This window comes from Pieris napi, chromosome 7, assembly GCF_905475465.1.
Source record: "Pieris napi chromosome 7, ilPieNapi1.2, whole genome shotgun sequence".
Lineage (NCBI taxonomy): Eukaryota > Metazoa > Arthropoda > Insecta > Lepidoptera > Pieridae > Pieris > Pieris napi.
The window spans coordinates 6640433-6660246 of NC_062240.1; the positions used below are offsets into that span (position 1 = coordinate 6640433).

General features: G+C 37.3%; 1 protein-coding gene across 3 annotated transcripts; it reads right to left on the bottom strand.

Moving 5' to 3' along the window:
* Positions 1-346: 346 nt before the first annotated feature.
* On the bottom strand, positions 347-19636 carry LOC125051065. 3 transcript variants are annotated; one of them, XM_047651207.1, is made up of 15 exons: positions 19253-19634; positions 18800-19094; positions 18453-18524; positions 17336-17431; positions 16851-16917; positions 16628-16681; positions 16115-16166; positions 15695-15813; positions 13726-13777; positions 13300-13418; positions 11280-11331; positions 10853-10971; positions 9931-10728; positions 1203-1349; positions 347-542 (listed from the first exon to the last, which is right to left on the bottom strand). In XM_047651207.1, exons 1-15 carry the CDS (start codon positions 19403-19405, stop codon positions 527-529), a joined length of 2211 nt encoding a protein of 736 aa, XP_047507163.1. In that variant the 5' UTR covers positions 19406-19634; the 3' UTR covers positions 347-526. The 3 variants fall into 3 exon arrangements, with proteins under 3 accessions (XP_047507163.1, XP_047507162.1, XP_047507164.1); XM_047651206.1 differs by having other exon boundaries at positions 16851-16920; positions 19253-19631; XM_047651208.1 differs by lacking the exons at positions 13726-13777; positions 15695-15813 and having other exon boundaries at positions 16851-16920; positions 19253-19636.
* Between the last annotated feature and the right edge of the window lie 178 nt (positions 19637-19814).

Sequence of the window (19814 nt, forward strand, 5' to 3'; positions counted from 1 at the left end):
GTTCACTTTAATCCATGGGATCTAATCGAGTACGTATTTAAACATTTAACTCAACTCGACGACAAGGACGGAGTATAATGTACGAGATTTATGTATGTATATATAAGCGGGCCGAATGGTGGCCGGAGAATTCGGTCTTGGGTGCGATTCCGAGAGATATAGATCATGAAATAAAGTGCCAATAGTGAAGACAAGTGATTACTGTGATTGTTAAATGCGCGTTAAATGAGGTAATTAGATTTTTTACGCGTAATCAGTGTATTTCCGAGTGCAATTGAGTTCCTTGTTAATTATTTTTAAATCCTTGAAGGTCTACGAATGTTCTGTCACATGAAAACCTAACCAAACACTTGACGCTGTCCAGCTGAGTTAATCAGTCACTACAGCTATATATTAAGGACGTTTACATAATTCATCATAATAAATATATCACAGTGATCAGTACAAACGTTGATTATTAAACAAATTATATTATAAATAGATAATTAATATTTACAAAGTAGTCTAACCGTAAAATATCTTCGCATCACCTTCGAAGTTTACTGAAAAAAAAAAGAAATATCTTATTAGCGACTGATATGACAACACTTGCAAACCATTTAAAAACGTTTGAATTTCCGCATATCTTTGCAAGTATAGACGCACTGACATAACTATATATAATATTTTACATAGGTACGTACTATGACAGGCAACGATTATTATAAAAATACTTTAAGTCAAATATTGGGTTATATTACGAAATAATCCGGCTCGAAGGACCAAAACGGATTTATGTTCCTTGCCTGTATATATTTATTTTGATAAAAACTATTGTTGCTAAAAATACTTAATGCTCTATACCCGCAAGTTCGCCCCTACTTGCGATACCAAAGTTTTGAATGGACTAACCAATTTAAATTATTTTGAATATAAAACGTGTTGTAAACGCTTACAAATCGGAACAGAAACAAAAACGTAAGATAATAAATAAGGAAAAAGATACCAGATACTAAGTACAGTAATTAAAGCTTATCTTATATATATTTTTATATAAATATAAATTATATCTATAATATATTATATGAATTTTATAGCTCTATGTATAAACACAATATAAAGAGAGAAAAATATTTTGTGCTCAAAGTGCCAACCAACAAACAACAAACATTTTAATAAAAATCGGATTTTTAGGCCTAGTGTCTATGGTAAAAAAATCTAACCCTTTTATATTCTCCTTATAGACAACAGGTTTTCGCGCCCGCCTTGTTCTTGTCTTCGGTACATCTTCACTAGAGTCATTGACACTATCCATAGTATTACTTCGCTCAGCAGTGCGGCTTTCCAGGTCCATTTTTACTCGAGCTTCTCTGTAAATGTGTTTTTATGTATTAAACCATTGACATGACTTTTACTAGCAAACAATGTGAAAGATTAAGCGTAAACTCAAACTCAAACTCAAAATATCTTTATTCAAGTGGGTAACCTGTAAAGTACACTTTTGAATCGTCAAGTTAAATTAATCGTAAATTTACATTTACTACCAGTTCGCAAGTCAAGGGCGTAGAGCGGGTAAGAAGAACTGGCAAGAAACTTTCCGCCACTCTTTTTAATCGCCAAGTATTGTAACTAAAATTGTAACCCAGAGAGCCATGGAAAGAAGCATTGTTCGGGCTGCTGCCAAAACACTTTAATGATATTTAAATAAAAGATTGCTTTGCTCTTAAAAACTAATTTAATGAGTGATCGCGGTGATGGTTGATGATACACTGATGTATATAGAAAAGCGTCGCGCGCAGGCGGCGATCTAACTATATGTACTTATGCTATTTTACAAGGTGTTCGGTTACTTTCCGAACATGCTCCCGGGCGGGAGAAGAAAAAAACAAAATGCTTAAAATTATACATAATAATCATAGAAAAAAATTTACTGATAAAAAAATAATAAAAAAATGAGTGTTTATGTTACACGACACTATCTTCGATTATCGAGAATGCCTTTCGCGCACTAACACTTTCACTTTCATTGTGAACCACTGATTGTATTTCACTATTATCACTGCGTTGCGCGCCCGGTGAGAGCACCAGACGTCGCCGACGCCGACATGCTCTGTATTTGTTTATTAAAATCGTTTGTTGCCTTATCGAGAGAGTTTAACCGACTACTTATAATGTTATACTGCCTTTCCATCGATGCTTCTGTTCTTTTTAGCAAGTTAAATTCTGTCTCTACTATAGAAGTTTGGTTACGGCATAGATTTACCATGTGTTGTTGATTATTTCTAATCAGTTCAATGTTCTCAGAGTATTTATCTGCAAAATGCTGATCTAGCACACCAAACAATGTGTTCTCAAGGTAGCCTACGCCGTTGATAAGACCGCGACGCTGTCTGGAGTGCTCGGTAAGATGCTGTGTCAGTAAAAGTTGATTGTTGTGTTGTAATTCTGAGTAGTCGTCATTCATTTGTAGTAAAATCATATGGCAATGTTGATTATTCTCGATGTTAGTACATAGTTTGTTCAAGTGATTTGATAATTTTTTGTATGCTAGTTTACCTTGCCAGTACGGGGCCATATTGTAGTACACAACTAAGGGTTATTTGTCTCTGATAAGTTGCATCTTTGTTATGGGGTCGAAATACAACTATTGGCTGGCGCTCATCTCAGTAATATTATACTCCGATCTAGACGTAGACATAATGCTCATGAATGAAAGAAGCGCTATCGCCATTGATATAAAGTCGAATTTCTTCTTAACTGGTCGTGTCTTCTTTCTGGCTGATGATTGACCTTTACATGATTCATTAGTTTGCTTGCTTGATGTTTTTTTTTCTGTTTTGTTCTTGCTCTTGTTCTTGCTTGATTTCAGACGACGTGTCGGCGAGAGGTAATGCTGACAATTTGATGATCGGTCTCCTTAATAAACCATTTTTTGTTTTTAGGGTAACAACTCTTACCAGTCCATCTGAACCCGGGTGAAGCTGGACGACGCGACCCATCGCCCACTTCCCTGGCGGTAAATTAGCGTCATGTATAAGAACGATTTCTCCAATTTCAATGTTTTTACAACTTTTTCGCCATTTTGTTCTTTCTGTTAGCTGGGTGAGATAGTCTGATTTCCATTGCTTCCATATGTCAGTAAATAATTTGCTAGTGAGATGCCACCTTGTCCTTGCATCTTCCTTTGTCTGTATAATGATCGAACCTGCCCTTCCCGTCAGGAAATGCGCTGGGGTTAGGATTTGCAAGTCGTCCGTATCTTCAGTTAACGCGCAGAGCGGCCTAGAGTTTAAACATGCTTCTAGCTGTGATAGAAGAGTGGAGTACTCTTCAAAGGTAAGTTTCTGCTGCCCTATAACTCTTTTTAGGTGATGTTTGAGGCTACGTACTGCTCTTTCCCACAGTCCTCCGGCACTCGCCCAGGTGGCGGCGTTAAAGTGCCAGTCGATTTTCATTTCAGATACCTCGGAGAAAAAACTATCGTTGAACATGCTTTGAAATTCTTCTATTTCCTCTTGTAATATTCTGTTTGCTTTAATAAAGTTAGTTCCTTGATCGGAATAGATATGCCGGGGCGCGTTTCTCCTTGAAGCCATTCTCCTAAGAGCCGCCAAAAATGCCTCACTGCTTAGGTCAGACACCAACTCTAGGTGTACTGCTTTAGTGACCATACAAACGAACACTGCTATGTATGCTTTAGTAGTTCGAATGCTTCTACCTCTACTTGCTTTTGCTTCTACGAACCCCGTGTAGTCCACTCCTGTGTGATAGAATGGGGGTGCCTCGTTCACCCTTGCTTCGGGGAGGTCAGCCATCAGTTGTTGGCCCAACACAGGATCGTGTCGTTTGCAGGTTACGCATGATCTCAAATATTTTTTGGTGGCACTGTACCCTCTTATGATCCAGTACTTCTTTCTTAAACATGTCACAGTAAGTCTTGGCCCACCATGATAAGTTAGTTCATGTGCTTCTGCTATCAGTAAGGTCGTGAGACGCCCTTCGTGGGGTATGATTGCTGGGTGCTTCATCTCAGGATCTATGTTTGCTTTTGATAATCTTCCGCCAACTCTAAGGATTCCTGACTTGTCCAGGTGCGGTGTCAAAGGTAATAATTTGCTTTTACTTTGCACACGTTTATGTTCGCGATAATGCTCTATATCGCTTGCGAATGCGGATCTTTGCTCATTGATAATGATCAACCGACTTGCATTTTGTAGCTCGTGCGGCGTTAAATAGCTTGGTAGTTTCTTTGCTTTTAAAGACAAGAGAATTTTAGTTGCCCGTAATATCCAAGCCAACACCCGTCTGGCCTTTCTTATAGAGCTGTGTTTTGCTAGTAAATCTGTTATGATGTTTTGTTTATATGTGCTTTTTTGCTCGTTGTTAGCCTGAATGACGTTGGTGTGTATTTTATTACGTAACTCCTCTTCTGTAGTATATGTTTTGATATTAGATTCTTTATCTTCATTATTTGGCGGCCCGTGCCACCATAATTTATGCTTAACCAGCTGAGTTGTGTAGATACCTCTGCTGGCTGCGTCAGCAGGATTTTGATCGGTCTTGACGTATCTCCAACATTCGGCCGGTATGTTCTTTGTGATTGATTTAACTCGGTTTGATACGAATATTTTCCATTTTCCAGGGTCTCCGTGAAGCCACCCAAGAACGATCATAGAGTCGCTGTATGCTGATATTTTGATTGAGTGACCTACTAAGCTCTCTACAATTTTCCCCAATAACTTCGAGAGTAGGTCAGCTGCACTAAGTTCCAGTCGTGGTAACGTGATTCTTGAGTCTTATCAGTGGGTACCAACTTTGTTTTGGCTGCTACTAATATTCTTTGCGATTCATTGCTTGTTCGTGCATATACTACACATGCTAATGCCTTTTCAGATGAGTCACAGTACCCGGTAAGCTCGATGACGCCTTTCTCACCGCTTCCGATCCATCTTGGAACTGTGCATTGGTTGATGTTTTCCAGGTCTGTTCTGATTTTTATCCACTCTGTTAAACTTTCAGCTGATACTTCGTCTTCCCATTCTTTGACTTCTATCCAAACTTTTTGGAAAAGTAGCTTGAGTTTCGTAACGACTGGCGCTAGCCAGCCCAACGGATCAAACACCTTTGATATTTCTGATAGCAACTTCCGCTTTGTTAATTTTGATATTGGTTCCTTGGACAGTCTGCACTCGAAAGTAAATGCGTCGTCGCCTGGAAACCACCCTAGCCCAAGGGTTTTGATTGAGTTTTCTGATTTGAAATTGAATATTTGCTCTGTCTGCTCTGTGTCCAGGTCTTCTAGAATGTTTGCTGTATTAGATGTCCACTTTCTCAGCAAGAATCCGCCTGATTTTAATAACTGATCCAGCTGTGTTACAATCTGTTTTGCTTCTTCTATAGAATGTGCTCCGCTTACCAGATCATCCATATAGAATTGATTTTCTAGAATTTTCGCTGCTTTCGGAAAACGTTCGCGTTCATCGGCTGCTAACTGCTTAAGCGTCATCATAGCCAGGAACGGGGCTGCCCTGGTCCCATAACTTACGGTCGTAAGGTGATAGGATTTGATAGGTTCCTCAGGTGAATTCCTCCATACAATTTTTTGAAGATTTTGATCGGTTTTATCTAATAAAATTTTCCGAAACATTTTTTCTATGTCGGCGACGAAGCCGACTTTATATTGTCTCCATGATAAAATTAGTGATTGCAAGTCTTTTTGTAAATTCGGACCTTTGTACATTAAATCATTAAGACTGAACCCAGACGACGTCTTTGCTGACCCACTGTAAACAACGCGTAGGAATTTGCTCGCGTCGGCACGCTGCACGCCGTGGTGCGGGAGATAACATTCCGGGGAAGCCCTTTCGTTATACATGTATATACAAGGTGTCATATGACCTAAGTCTAGATATTCCTGCATAAATTGTTTGTAACTTGTTGCCAAATTAGGATCCTTTGCTAGTTTCTTTTCGATGTTACGAAATTGTGCTATTGCTATGTTTAGACTCTCCTAGTTTCTCTTCAAAATTTTCTGTCATTGGTAACCTGACCTGGTACCGTCCGTCTTCGAGTCTTTTTGTTGTTTGCTTGTAAAAGTCAATACAATGTTGATCATCTGTGGACATTGAATACTCCTCCGTTATACCCTCGATCTCCCAAAATTGTTTCAGGTCTTCGAAGTTGCTGAGTACAACGTTGCAGTGAAATGATTGGGGCATGTTTCCGCAGAGAATCCAGCCAAGGCGCGTTTGTTGTGCTATTGGTTGTGATTGATGTTCGCCCTTGACTATCCCGTTTAAGATTATAGATGCGTAGACATCCGCTCCGAATAGTAGATCGATTGGTCTACTCATATTATAATTAGGGTCCGCTAATTTTATGTTATCTAAATACGGTAGAAACGGTCTATCGAAGCTGTGATTCGGCAAGCTTTTGATTAAGTTGTTTATAATTAAAACTTCGGTTTCGAATGAGTAATCATCGTTGACAGACGCGCACTTGATAGTGAGCATGCCTTTGCAATTATTCTGCTTTTGACCGACTCCAAAGATAGAGCCGTTGAATTTTTGCCGTTGTAAACCTAATGATTGAGCAGCCTTTTCCGAAATTAATGATATCTGGGATCCTTGGTCAATCAGGACCCTCATTATTTGCTGTGAACCATCGATTGCTGTGATTTTAACTTCTGCGGTTGCTAAGAGAACTTCGGTTGCCTTTCCCACGGCTGCATGGGGCGTAGTTGCTGCGTTGCTATTTGGTTGAACGTGAGACTTCGAAGTACTTGCGGTTGATATGGTTGGTTTTTGCTTGCTAAAGGCGTCATGTAACAGGCTGTTATGATTTTCATTACACGTACGACATCGTTTTATTGAATAACATTTATTATTTTTATGAGAATACAAACAGTTTGCACAGAGTTGTAACTTTTGCACGGTTTTAAGTTTCAATTCGCACGGCATTTGCAAGAAATTATTGCATTGGAATATGCCGTGTGCCTGGGAACATAATGGACATATGATACCCGTAGATACGTGAAGCGCTTTCATGATGGGACGCGGTGGGAAAGTTTTGTTTGATGGTTGGTGTTCAAAATGCTGTTTTCGATTTTGATAATAAGTTTGTTGAGTCCCTTGATTTGTCTTTTGAGTCGAAAAGTCTTGTTTTCTACGAGACGATTCTAGGGTAATGAATTTCAATTCTAAGAAGTCGATAAACTCTTGTAAAATAGGCAATTCACGGGGATTTTTGACTGATTCAATGTAATCTGCATGGGTCTCTGTGTCGAGTTTTTGTGATAAGATATGAACTATGATGGGGTCCCAGGTGCTTATGTTGACACCTAGGTTCTTTATAGCATTAAGTACCTCGACTGCTGTGTCATGCATCCTCTTGATCTGGATCAATGACTGCTGCTGCATGGTTGGGAGACTGAACAGAATATTCATGTGTGATGTGAATATTAATCTTTGATTATTATATCTGTTATTTAGAATTTCCCAACATATAGAGTAGTTTTCGGAACTGATTTGTAGGTGACGAATTAAATTTTCAGCTTCACCTTTTACCTTGCTCTTCAAAAACTGCATTTTTTGTGCATTTGATAAGGACGGGTTGCGGTCGATTGTTTCTAGGAAAAGGTCCTTGCATGAGGTCCAGTGCTGGTAGTTACCCGTAAAAACTGGAATATCCATTTTGGGCGTAGAATACTCGCGATGTGCAACGGACCATAATTTGCTGTTGATTGATTTGATGTACTCGTTGTATGTTCGTTCATGCTTAGAAAATATGCTTTGATATACCTCATCCTCACCTTCTTGGTACATGTCGACCTCCCAGTGAAGAGAGTCTATAGTTGACCAGCGCTGCTGTATTGATTTTAGGGTGTATTCAAACTCCCATTTTTCGGACATGCTACTTAAATCTATATTGCTAACGGTTCTCTCGAATGCTTTGAAGTTTGATATCTGCCTTCTAAGGAGCTCCCGAAGTTTCCCGTTGGATTTCGGGGGTTCTGCTTGCTGTACTGATTCAAAGGTAGACGATGTTTGCTGTTGACTAGGCTGATAACCTTGATTATGCTGTGCTGCTGCGTCTGGAGTCACAATGGTTGCCGCTGGCTTATTAGCTGACAATGGAGAGGCTGCCCGATCCCTTACACCAGAAATAGATGCCTTTTCTAATATAGGCTGTTGGACAGAACCTCTTGCATGTATCTGCTTAATTAATTCCTTTGTAGATTCATACAAAGTTGTTGCCAATTGATATTCGGAATTGATAATGTACGGATGCTGTTTAATTTCATCGTAGGTACACAACTGTATGTGATTTTGTTGAAAGTCAGACCACAGGTCCTCCAGATTAGCTAACCTACGCCTAGCATAGTCCGGTTGCGACTTTCTTTCCGCGGGGTCTTTTTTAATATTTCTTTGTAACGACTCGAGAGCCTCAAAGGTTGTTTTTTGTTTTTCAATAAGATTATCGAGATACATACTGGATTAAGCAGTAATATGGAAAGATCTCACTTGATATGCTGTTACTGTTGTGCTGTTGCTCGAACCCGCGTGGTGCTGTCGATGTTGTATGCTGCTGCGTAGCAAGCCTGCCTGACTCGCCCACAGGTAATGATGCTGTTGTGTGGTTAGCCTGCCTGGCCACCTCACGAATGCTGATGCTGATGCTATCCCTGGTAGCAAGCCTGCTAGCTTGCCGAACCAGAACTGATGTATGCTGTGATGTATGCTGTGTGGGAGCTGGTGTAGCTCACCGCACTTGATGATTTAATGCAATGGTGCTAGCACTTCGTACACACGAAACTTTCACGAAAACTCGCGTTCCAGGTCCCGCCTGTACGGAGGCTCGAAGGACCAAAAATGTTCGGGCTGCTGCCAAAACACTTTAATGATATTTAAATAAAAGATTGCTTTGCTCTTAAAAACTAATTTAATGAGTGATCGCGGTGATGGTTGATGATACACTGATGTATATAGAAAAGCGTCGCGCGCAGGCGGCGATCTAACTATATGTACTTATGCTATTTTACAAGGTGTTCGGTTACTTTCCGAACAAGCATAATAAAGAAAAGAAGAATTGACAAAATAATAAACAAGAATTTAAGAGATAAAACAGGCTTTGCTGACGTTGTGTATAAAACAAAAGAACTAAAATGGAAATGGGCTGGACATACCATAAGAGGAGCAGATAAATGGAGCTAAATTGTAACACTATGGCAACTAAGAGGCCATAAAAGAAACAGAGGTAGGCAGTTTAAAAGGTGGGCCGATGAAATCATGGAAATGGCTGGAAAGACTAATATCTAGACGAGATTGGTATACAATAAGGAAAAATGGAGAACAATGGGGGAGGCCTTTGCCCAAAGGCACATAGAATCAGTTATCGTAGATTAAGAAAAACTTATTAATGTATTTATTTTGTATTTCTGATATAATCTAATATTTAGCTATAAACTAGCAAACTCGGCCAAGCGTTGCTGTGGCTAAGGTTTTTGTTATATTACATAGTAGTAAACTATTCAAGGAAAACGGTAGGAGAACACCAGTCATGGGGACCACCATGCTTTGTTGGTGGTAATGCCAGTAAATTGTAGCTTATGTGAAACGTTGGTACTTTCAACACAGCGCCATATGTTAGAATTGTGAGTGTCAAATAATAATCAAATAATTTAGCAAAAAAATAATATTGCGGGTATAAATTAAGATGTAAGCTATCTTTTAAGTTAGATCAAACTGCACACTGTGTGCAAATTTTATAAAAATCGGTAAAGTAGTTTAGGAGTCCATAGCGGACAAACAACGTGACGCGTAATTTATATATATTAAGATAAATAAATATCGTATAACATCCGTAATGTAGGCCAGATTCAACGTGAACGTAACATGACAAGTTTAAAGAATGACAAATTCTGAGCTATGGAGGCTAATATATAATACTTACTGTACGATGACTCTAGTGTTCGTCGAACCATTGGGGCTGGGCGCATCAAACTCTTCACTGTTTTGAGAATCAGTAGAAAACCTATAAATATCCTTTTTTGTCTTTGGCTTCCGCCTATCTTGCATAACCCTCATGGGGATTCTTAAGTTCGATGGGCTACTTTCGCCAAAACTTGTATTATCTCGGGACACGGTCCTTTTCTGACATCTATATTTCAATAGTGGTTTATGTGAATTTCCATCTTCACTTTCCTGCGATGGCAAGTGAGGTGAAACTTCATTTACGCAATCATTTTCTAGCGATGTGTTTGCTTTTTGTAAAGCTGAACCGGCTTTCTCGAAAGGGGAATTGCTTTCATTTCGAGATGGACCAGGTTTTTCCCAGGGTGACCCATCTTGGGATTGCTTATTATTATTCCAGGGTAAACCATCTCCGGATTGCTTATTATTATTCCAGGGTGAACCATCTCCGGATTGCTTATTATTATTCCAGGGTGAACCATCTCGGGATGACTCGGGATTATTCCAGGGCGAAACGTGTTTATCTTTAGATGAGCCAGGTCGTTCCCAAGGTGGGACACTTTTATCTCGCGGTGAATTGGTATTTTGCCACGGAGAGAGCGGTTCATCTGGAGATGAGCTGGGTTTTTCGCACGTCTCTATGTCCTGTGAGGATCCGTTTTTATCTGACTTTCTTGCCTCCATCTTCTCTTTCCTTAGAGGGGACAACCCTGCATTGTCGTTATCAAACCTCATTTTTGCGACTACAACCTTTAGAATGCGACCATGCGTCTTATGCCTGGAAATAAAACATCATTATGGAAATTATTATAAAATTGCAATAATAAGTGTGTTTGCATTGAAAAGAGAATTGATGTTTGTAGATTTTTGTCATTAGAACATAACAACACTAAAAAACGTACCTCGGTATAACATGACGGGGTATAAGTATAGGCGACGCTTCCACAGCACTTGGTGAGGAAATGCGTTTGCGCCGGCGCATTGTTGGCGTAAATTCACGCGTAGACTGATTTCTAGGGCCCTGAGGTGTAAAATACTTAGTTATTAAGGTAAAATCCCATAAAGAATCCAGAAGTTTGTCTGCTAAATTATATTATATCATAGAGATGCCTTAGATATTATTTTTGTTTTTTTCTAGAATTGACGCGGTGATTATATAAAATTAAAAATCAAGTGAAATAAAAAAGATTTCTTGTGACACATTAAGAACGTTACTTGTAGACATCAGTAAATCTCGCAATGTTATTAAAATAACAGAAATGTATAATAATCTCAGTTATCGAATTAATGTAATTAATAATTTTATTTCTTGCGGTATAAAATACTCACATTAAAATTGGGAGAGTCAAGTAACCGGCTAGGGCCTTCCAATGGATCTGCTCTGAAACATTTCATTGGCAAATATTAAAGAAAATTAAGTTACCTTATTCACTAACCTTTACAAATAAAAAAAAAATCATGAATTAACTTATTTGTCGAATGTCTGGAAAGTTTGAATGCCGTGTGTAAGTTTCTAAGACCGAATGAGTGTTTCTTTTGGTTTTTTTTTAAATATATATATATATATATATATATATATATATAATAGGGGGGGGGGGGGCAAACGAGCTTGCGGGACGACCAAAAAGGGCCGTCTTCGCAGCCCATAGACACCCATTCTTAGTGGGTGCGTTGCCGGCCTTTTAAGAGAGGAGTACACTCGATTTTTGTGGCGGCGTCCATGCGTCGGGTTGTCTCTCTCCCTAAAATATGGCGAGGGGGCCGATGGCTGGCCATGCGTCATACTCGTGAACGGGTGCTGCTTGTGGTGACTGGTCGTACTTGAATTCGTGTATGCGGTGATGTTAATTATTTCGACTATGTGTTTGCGTGTTGTTCCCACGAGAATGTAAGTGCGTGCTCCTATTTCACCATGCCTCCTGCTGATAGGGGACAAGTCTTTGTTTTTATTTTTGTTCTTATTATTAATTACTTAAAATGTCATGTGGAACATGGTGTAATGGTTGCAGCTCCTTACAAACGTTGTGTAAAAAAAAAAAAAAAAAACATGGCGATTAAAAAGAGTGGCGGAGAGTTTATTGCCAGTTCTTCTCTTCCGTTCTACGCCCTTAATTTGAGAACTGGCAGTAAATGTAAAATTAGAAGCATTAATATTTATTTCTTTAATGACGAATCACAAGTGTACATTGTGTTACCTACGTGAATAAATGATTTTTGAATTTGAATTTGAATTTAAACATTTGGAGGTCTTATCTCTGAGGGAAGACTCGAACCGGGAGTCGATTCCACAGTTCGCTAGTTCGCAAAAGAAAATGCCTTGTGAAACGGACTGTGGAAGACCTCCAACCATCAAGATGATGTTGGTGATACTTGGTGTGGGCTTACTCAATAACAAAGCTATGATAGGCTGCAATTAGCATTCCTTAATGAAGCCCCATCTTGTGCCACTATTAACAAATGGTTTAACGAGTTTAAGCGTGGACGTAGATATCTCAACGATGATCCGCGTGAGGGACGTCCTTTAACAGCGACTACTGAAGATAACATCAGTGCTGTGCGACGCATGATAGAGGAAGATAAGAGAGTGGCCTATCAGCAGATACGGGCAAGGCTAGGCATTGGTATGAGTCGAGTTCAAAAAATATGAAACGAACATTTAGGCGTCAGGAAGCTTTGTGCCAGATGGATTCCCCATAATTTAACCGACGACCAGAAACACCTTGACATCGTCACAGGTGATGAAAGCTGGATAAATTGCTACGAACCCAAAACAAAAGATAAAATTCGAGGTATTCGCTTTAAGAGCCCTGAAGATGCGGTGAAAGCGTATGAAAATGCCATAGAAACCCCTAAGGAAGAATGGGCCCACTGCTTTTCTCAGTGGTTCCATCGAATGCGACGATGTGTAGAGAGGAACCCAATGTGTAGAGAATTAGACACAGAAATGTGACGCATATAATGAGTCGTAGCCACAGTGGATTATTATTTTGTGTAAACGTGTCGTAAAAATACTTGTGCTTACAAATCGCAACAGAAACAACAACGATTGTTTACAAAATTAAGAATCTAAAAATAATAATATTGTAAACTTGCATTGGGAAGATGAGATAAGAAGGGTAGAATGGTATAGAATAGCGAAGGAGAGATTAAAATGACGACCTAACATGAACTTTGAGAATGCGACCATGCGTCTTATCTCTGGAAATAAAACATAATTATGCAAATTATTTTAAAATTGCGTGAATTGATTGAATTTTGAATAGAAAAATAAGTGTGTTTGCATTGAATAGAGAATTGAACTTTCGTACATATTTGTAGATTTTTGTCATTAGAACATAAAAAAACATACCTTGGTATAACATGATGGGGCATGAGAATAGGCGACGCTTCCACAGTACTCGGTGATGAAATGCGTTTGCGCCGGCGCATTGTTGGCGTAAATTCACGCGTAGACTGATCTCTAGGGCCCTGAGGTGTAAAATACTTAGTTATTAAGGTAAAATCCCATAAAGAATCCAGAAGTTTGTCTGCTAAATTATATTATATCATAGATGTGCCTTAGATATAATTTTTGTATTTTCTAGAATTGACGCGGTGATTATATAAAATTAAAAATCAAGTGAAATAAAAAAGATTTCTTGTGACACATTAAGAACGTTACTTGTAGACATTAGTAAATCTCGCAATGTTATTAAAATAACAGCAATGTATAATAATCTCAGTTATCGAATTAATGTAATTAATAATTTTATTTCTTGCGGTATAAAATACTCACATTAAAATTGGGAGAGTCAAGTAACCGGCTAGGGCCTTCCAATGGATCTGCTCTGAAACGTTTCATTGGCAAATATTAAAGAAAATTATAGTTACCTTATTCACTAACCTTTACAAATTGAAACAATTTTCATGAATTATCTTATTTGTCAAATATCTGGAAAGTTTGAATGCCGTGTGTAAGTTTCTAAGACCGAATGAGTGTTTCTTTTGGTTTTTTTTTAAATATATATATATATATAATAGGGGGGGGGGGGCAAACGAGCTTGCGGGACGACCAAAAAGGGCCGTCTTCGCAGCCCATAGACACCCATTCTTAGTGGGTGCGTTGCCGGCCTTTTAAGAGAGGAGTACACTCGATTTTTGTGGCGGCGTCCATGCGTCGGGTTGTCTCTCTCCCTAAAATATGGCGAGGGGGCCGATGGCTGGCCATGCGTCATACTCGTGAACGGGTGCTGCTTGTGGTGACTGGTCGTACTTGAATTCGTGTATGCGGTGATGTTAATTATTTCGACTATGTGTTTGCGTGTTGTTCCCACGAGAATGTAAGTGCGTGCTCCTATTTCACCATGCCTCCTGCTGATAGGGGACAAGTCTTTGTTTTTATTTTTGTTCTTATTATTAATTACTTAAAATGTCATGTGGAACATGGTGTAATGGTTGCAGCTCCTTACAAACGTTGTGTAAAAAAAAAAAAAAACATGGCGATTAAAAAGAGTGGCGGAGAGTTTATTGCCAGTTCTTCTCTTCCGTTCTACGCCCTTGATTTGAGAACTGGCAGTAAATGTAAAATTAGAAGCATTAATATTTATTTCTTTAATGACGAATCACAAGTGTACATTGTGTTACCTACGTGAATAAATGATTTTTGAATTTGAATTTGAATTTAAACATTTGGAGGTCTTATCTCTGAGGGAAGACTCGAACCGGGAGTCGATTCCACAGTTCGCTAGTTCGCAAAAGAAAATGCCTTGTGAAACGGACTGTGGAAGACCTCCAACCATCAAGATGATGTTGGTGAAACTTGGTGTGGGCTTACTCAATAACAAAGCTATGATAGGCTGCAATTAGCATTTCTTAATGAAGCCCCACCTTGTGCCACTATTAACAAATGGTTTAACGAGTTTAAGCATGGACGTAGATATCTCAACGATGATCCGCGTGAGGGACGTCCTTTAACAGCGACTACTAAAGATAACATCAGTGCTGTGCGACGCATGATAGAGGAAGATAAGAGAGTGACCTATCAGCAGATACGGGCAAGCCTAGGCATTGGTATGAGTCGAGTTCAAAAGAGCATTTATTTTTATGAAACGAACATTTAGGCGTCAGGAAGCTTTGTACCAGATGGATTCCCCATACTTTAACCGACGACCAGAAATACCTTAACATCGTCACAGGTGATGAAAGCTGGATAAATTGCTACGAACCCAAAACTAAAGATAAAATTCGCGTGAGAAAGCGTATGAAAATGCCATAGAAGAGACCCCTAAGGAAGAATGGGCCCACAGCTTTTCTCAGTGGTTCCATCGAATGCGACGATGTGTAGAGAGGAACCGAATGTGTAGAGAATTAGACACAGAAATCTGACGCACAGTGGATTATTATTTTGTGTAAACGTGTTGTAAAAATACTTATGCTTACAAACCGCAACAGAAACAACAACGATTGTTTACAAAATTAAGAATCTAAAAATAATAATATTGCAAACTGGCATCGGGAAGATGAAATAAGAAGGGTAAAATGGTATAGAATAGCGAAGGAGAGATTAACATGACGACCTAACATGAACCTTTAGAATGCGACCATGCATCTTATGTCTGCAAATAAAACATAATTATGCAAATTATTTTAAAATTGCGTGAATTGATTGAATTTTGAATAGAAAAATAAGTGTGTTTGCATTGAATAGAGAATTGAACTTTCGTACATATTTGTAGATTTTTGTCATTAGAACATAAAAAACATACCTCGGTATAACATGATGGGGCATGAGAATAGGCGACGCTTCCACAGTACTCGGTGATGAAATGCGTCTGCGCCGGCGCATTGTTGGCGAAAATTCACGCGTAGACTGATCTCTAGGGCCCTGAGGTGTAAAATACATAGTTATTAAGGTAAAATCCCATAAAGAATCCAGAAGTTTGTCTGCTAAATTATATTATATCATAGATGTGCCATAGATATAATTTTTGTTTTTTCTAGAATTGACGCGGTGATTATATAAAATTAAAAATCAAGTGAAATAAAAGAGATTTCTTGTGACACATTAAGAACGTTACTTGTAGACATCAGTAAATCTCGCAATGTTTTAAAAAAAAATTCTAATAATCTCAGTTATCGAATTATTGTAATAAATACTTTTATTTATTGCGGTATAAAATACTCACATTAAAATTAGGAGGTTCAAGTAATCGGCTAGGGCCTTCCAATGGATCAGCTCTGAAACATTTCATTGGCAAATATTAAAGAAAATTATAGTTTAAATTTTCATGAATTATCTTATTTGTCGAATGTTCGGAGAGTTTGAACTTTGAATGCCGTGTGTACATAAGCGAAAGAGTGTAGTTTCTATTGGATGTTTAGAGATCAAAAAGTTATAGCGTGTCAAAATCTAGAGGTTGTATCTTGTTCTATTTATTCAGCTTGGGGGCCAAAATATACGATCAACCAGTGAATTGCTCCGGTTCACTGTCTTGACTACGGCATTAGAGTCGCCATAGAAGTGTCTCCGTATCCGCCATTTAATTATATTCTTCGCTCCAGGAATAAAACCAGTTTCCCCGGACGTTATAGAAACACTTATAACGCCTGAGTTATTTGATGTTTATAAATAGAAGAGGATGCTTATAACAACTTGTTTAAATATTAATTAAATGAAGTATTATGAAAAATAAACCTACATTGACGGTGTTCTGCTTTCTTCAGATTCTTCTAGGAGAATGCTTAATTCTTCTCTGAAATCACACACAATAAAGGCATATTTAATCCAGCTTCATTAGAAGTGTCAGCTATAATTCTTGATAAATAATATAATTGATAACTATTTTGTTGGGAATCTAACTAACCCCAGAAAAAATTCATTAATATAAATTTTTTACAATGTATTCCGATTTTAAATCTCACCTTCTATCATCTCTTGGTGTGTTTGCTCCTCCTCCTCCTCCATCCTCTTCTTCAGATTCATCACTTTCTTCTAAAAAAAATTTAATATTTTCTTATCACTTTGGGAAAGAGAGGTTCACTTTTGTGTTGAAGTACTAGGTGTACTTCAAAAGTGAACTCTCTTTCTTTCCAAAGAGACTTAAAATGTTCGATAAAACAAGTTACATTCTAGTTCAATCATTTTTAATAGAGAAGTGACATACATTATTTACTACAAGTCTATAACTTTGTTATAAAATAAGTAGTAATAGTAGTATAAATAACCATGTTCTTATAAGAATGGAAGACATAATTTTTTTTTAAGTTTTCTATATATTTGTTACTTTCTATTTTGTAGTAAATACATTACAGACTATTGAGTTAATTTGTTTAGAATAACATATTTTTGTTTGTTTAAAACTTGAAGTTATTATATATTAAATAGATAATAACTAAAATTTTATTACCATCTAATCCCATGTCTTCCACACTAGTGTCATGATTATTTTCTATGTCAGGAGGAGTCATATCGGCATCTATCCTTGTAAGCGGTATGTAAATTTCTGGAAATATTGAGGAATGAAGTAGTTTTTGAGTTATAAATATTTAAATTACACAAATATTGATGAGTTTAAATATTTGTGTTATATCCATCCTTGCTTTAACATTAACAGTTTTTAATCAGAAGGTACAGCAGACTCAGTAGCTACCTAAAGCCAGTAAATTAAAAATTATCCATGATATACAGTGTAAACACTTTATAACGAATTTCAATTTCGTTATAGAGAGGTTTCGTTATAGTAAGAGAAGTGAAAAAAAAAACCAAATTTAACCAATTACCTAGAATAATTTCAAATTTTGTACCTATCAATAGGCAAACTATTCTAAACACATATAAATCATAACGCTTTTCTTTTACTGGCCATCTTGACAGTTTCAAAGTTTCTTTACCACTGATAATACACAATGGGTGACAGTGGTGCGCTTAGTAACTGAGACCAAAAATATCCTACAGGCAATGTAATCTAAGAATAATGGCACACATGTTACTGCAATAAACAATAACAAAGACGAGACGGCTGTTTATGACCTCAGGTGTCTTTTTTAGAAATTTTGGCACGTCAAAAGGTTAGTTTCGTAAGCTGATTATACAATTACACTTAAGTATGTTGTTTATGTCTAAATATAACAATATTTCTTCGATAAAGAGAGTGACTGTTGCGTTATATAGATTGAGTTAATGTGTGGTGTTTATGTTAAACCAAACAGAAATGTAACTATTCTTACGTTATACAAAACTTTTTGTTATAACTAATGTCGAGAGTATACACTGTATACACAAAGACATCCACTTTTAACTAGCTTAAAAAGGTCTACTTGCAAGACCCTGCAAAAATCTCCACAGTTACTTATTTATCATTCCACCATGGCAGTTGAGCCGTGCCAATGAATAGAGACTAGTATTGTAAACATTGTAGGTAATTATCAATTATTACGATGAAGGAAGGATATGTTTACTATTATATGCTTCCTGATTTAAGAATTTTTGTTTACTACAGTAAATACAGAAATTAAATGCTTTACCTTGTAATACCCGCATTGGCAAGGGTCTAACTTGTCCACTGTGATTTTCATTTGACCCTTGACTTCCTGTCACTAAAATTATAGGTAATATATTAAACACTAATTAATATACAACACAGGACAAACTATTACTTAGATATTTACTTTGATACAAATAATGCTTATTATAACTCTTTGTCAATACTATAAAAATTTTAAACTCTTACAAAAAACTTCAATCATATACTGTTGGGATTCCATATTCGATATAGACCTGATATCTTGATAGCTGTAGATTTATAAATATGTGGATTTTTTTGTTTAAATGACATTCCTCTCAGAATCTTTTAATTAGACATAATACTTACAACTATTATTAGGTAACATTGCACGACTTAATGATACTACAGGCTGTATAGATTTTCCTCCCAGCATTAAAGGAGGAACTCTTTGCACTCTCTCAGTATTTGGAGTGGTGTCAATTAGAGACTGGCGTGAAGAGATTTCTATTTCTTCTCTCTCTATCATATAGTTTTTCATTAGCTCCATTATACTTGCAACAGCATTCGATCCTTGCACTAGATGCGTTAATGCTGTTTCGCTAATTATTTGCAAAGCAGTTTCTAGTTTTCGTGCACAGGCACTACCTTTATTCCTTAGTATCTGTAAAAGTGATGGTAAATAGACAAAGATAATTCACAATGATTAGTAGAAAGAGCCTAGGGCTCTTTTTATTAGTTTCAGTAGTCTAAATAGTGTTCCCAAAGTAATTCTCAGTTTCGTGTGGAGTAGTTTATTATAAGAAAAAAAAAAATATTCACGCTTATTTGAATCCTTAAGTCATTAGTCTCTTTTGTTAGCTTTAATATATGCTTTTCTTTTTCTCCAGCAACCATCTTCCAATTCTGCACTGCCTGGACCAATTCATGGTTCTGCTCACGTAAATCTCGAACTTCCTTTTCTAAGTTTGACATTCTTAAAACTATTATTCCAATATAGGTAGATAAGAAGAAATCAAATATGTGAAACTATGTTATTTAAAATTATAAAATCCCAGCTCAGTTTCAAAATGCAATTTGAATTCGAGAACCGAAAATAGTTGTTAATTTTCTATTTGAGTTTGAGTTTTGACAAAAATTTATGACATCCGGTATGTCGAAAACCAATAAGTTTTTGACATTCGGGAGTTACAGTTAGGGTTAGATTGAAAATTCGCGATAAGTCTCGATTCTGCATTAACCCTTACTCCTTAGTTCGTGTGACCTTTAAAAATAAATGAGAATTGATGGCAGAAGGAATGTATATTGATATTTTTAAATGATTTTTCGAAACATGTTGACCAAGTAATAATAAAGCAAAATAGTTATACCAAATAATTGAAAA

Coding starts and splice junctions, on each gene's coding strand:
- LOC125051065 (XM_047651206.1), bottom strand. CDS start 19,405: ATGTCAAACTTAGAAAAGGAAGTTCGAGATTTACGTGAGCAGAACCAT. Junction 17,432..18,452: donor GCCAATGCGGGTATTACAAG/GTAAAGCATTTA, acceptor CAATATTTCCAG/AAATTTACATACCGCTTACA. Junction 11,332..13,299: donor CCCCATCATGTTATACCAAG/GTATGTTTTTTT, acceptor GAAATGTTTCAG/AGCAGATCCATTGGAAGGCC.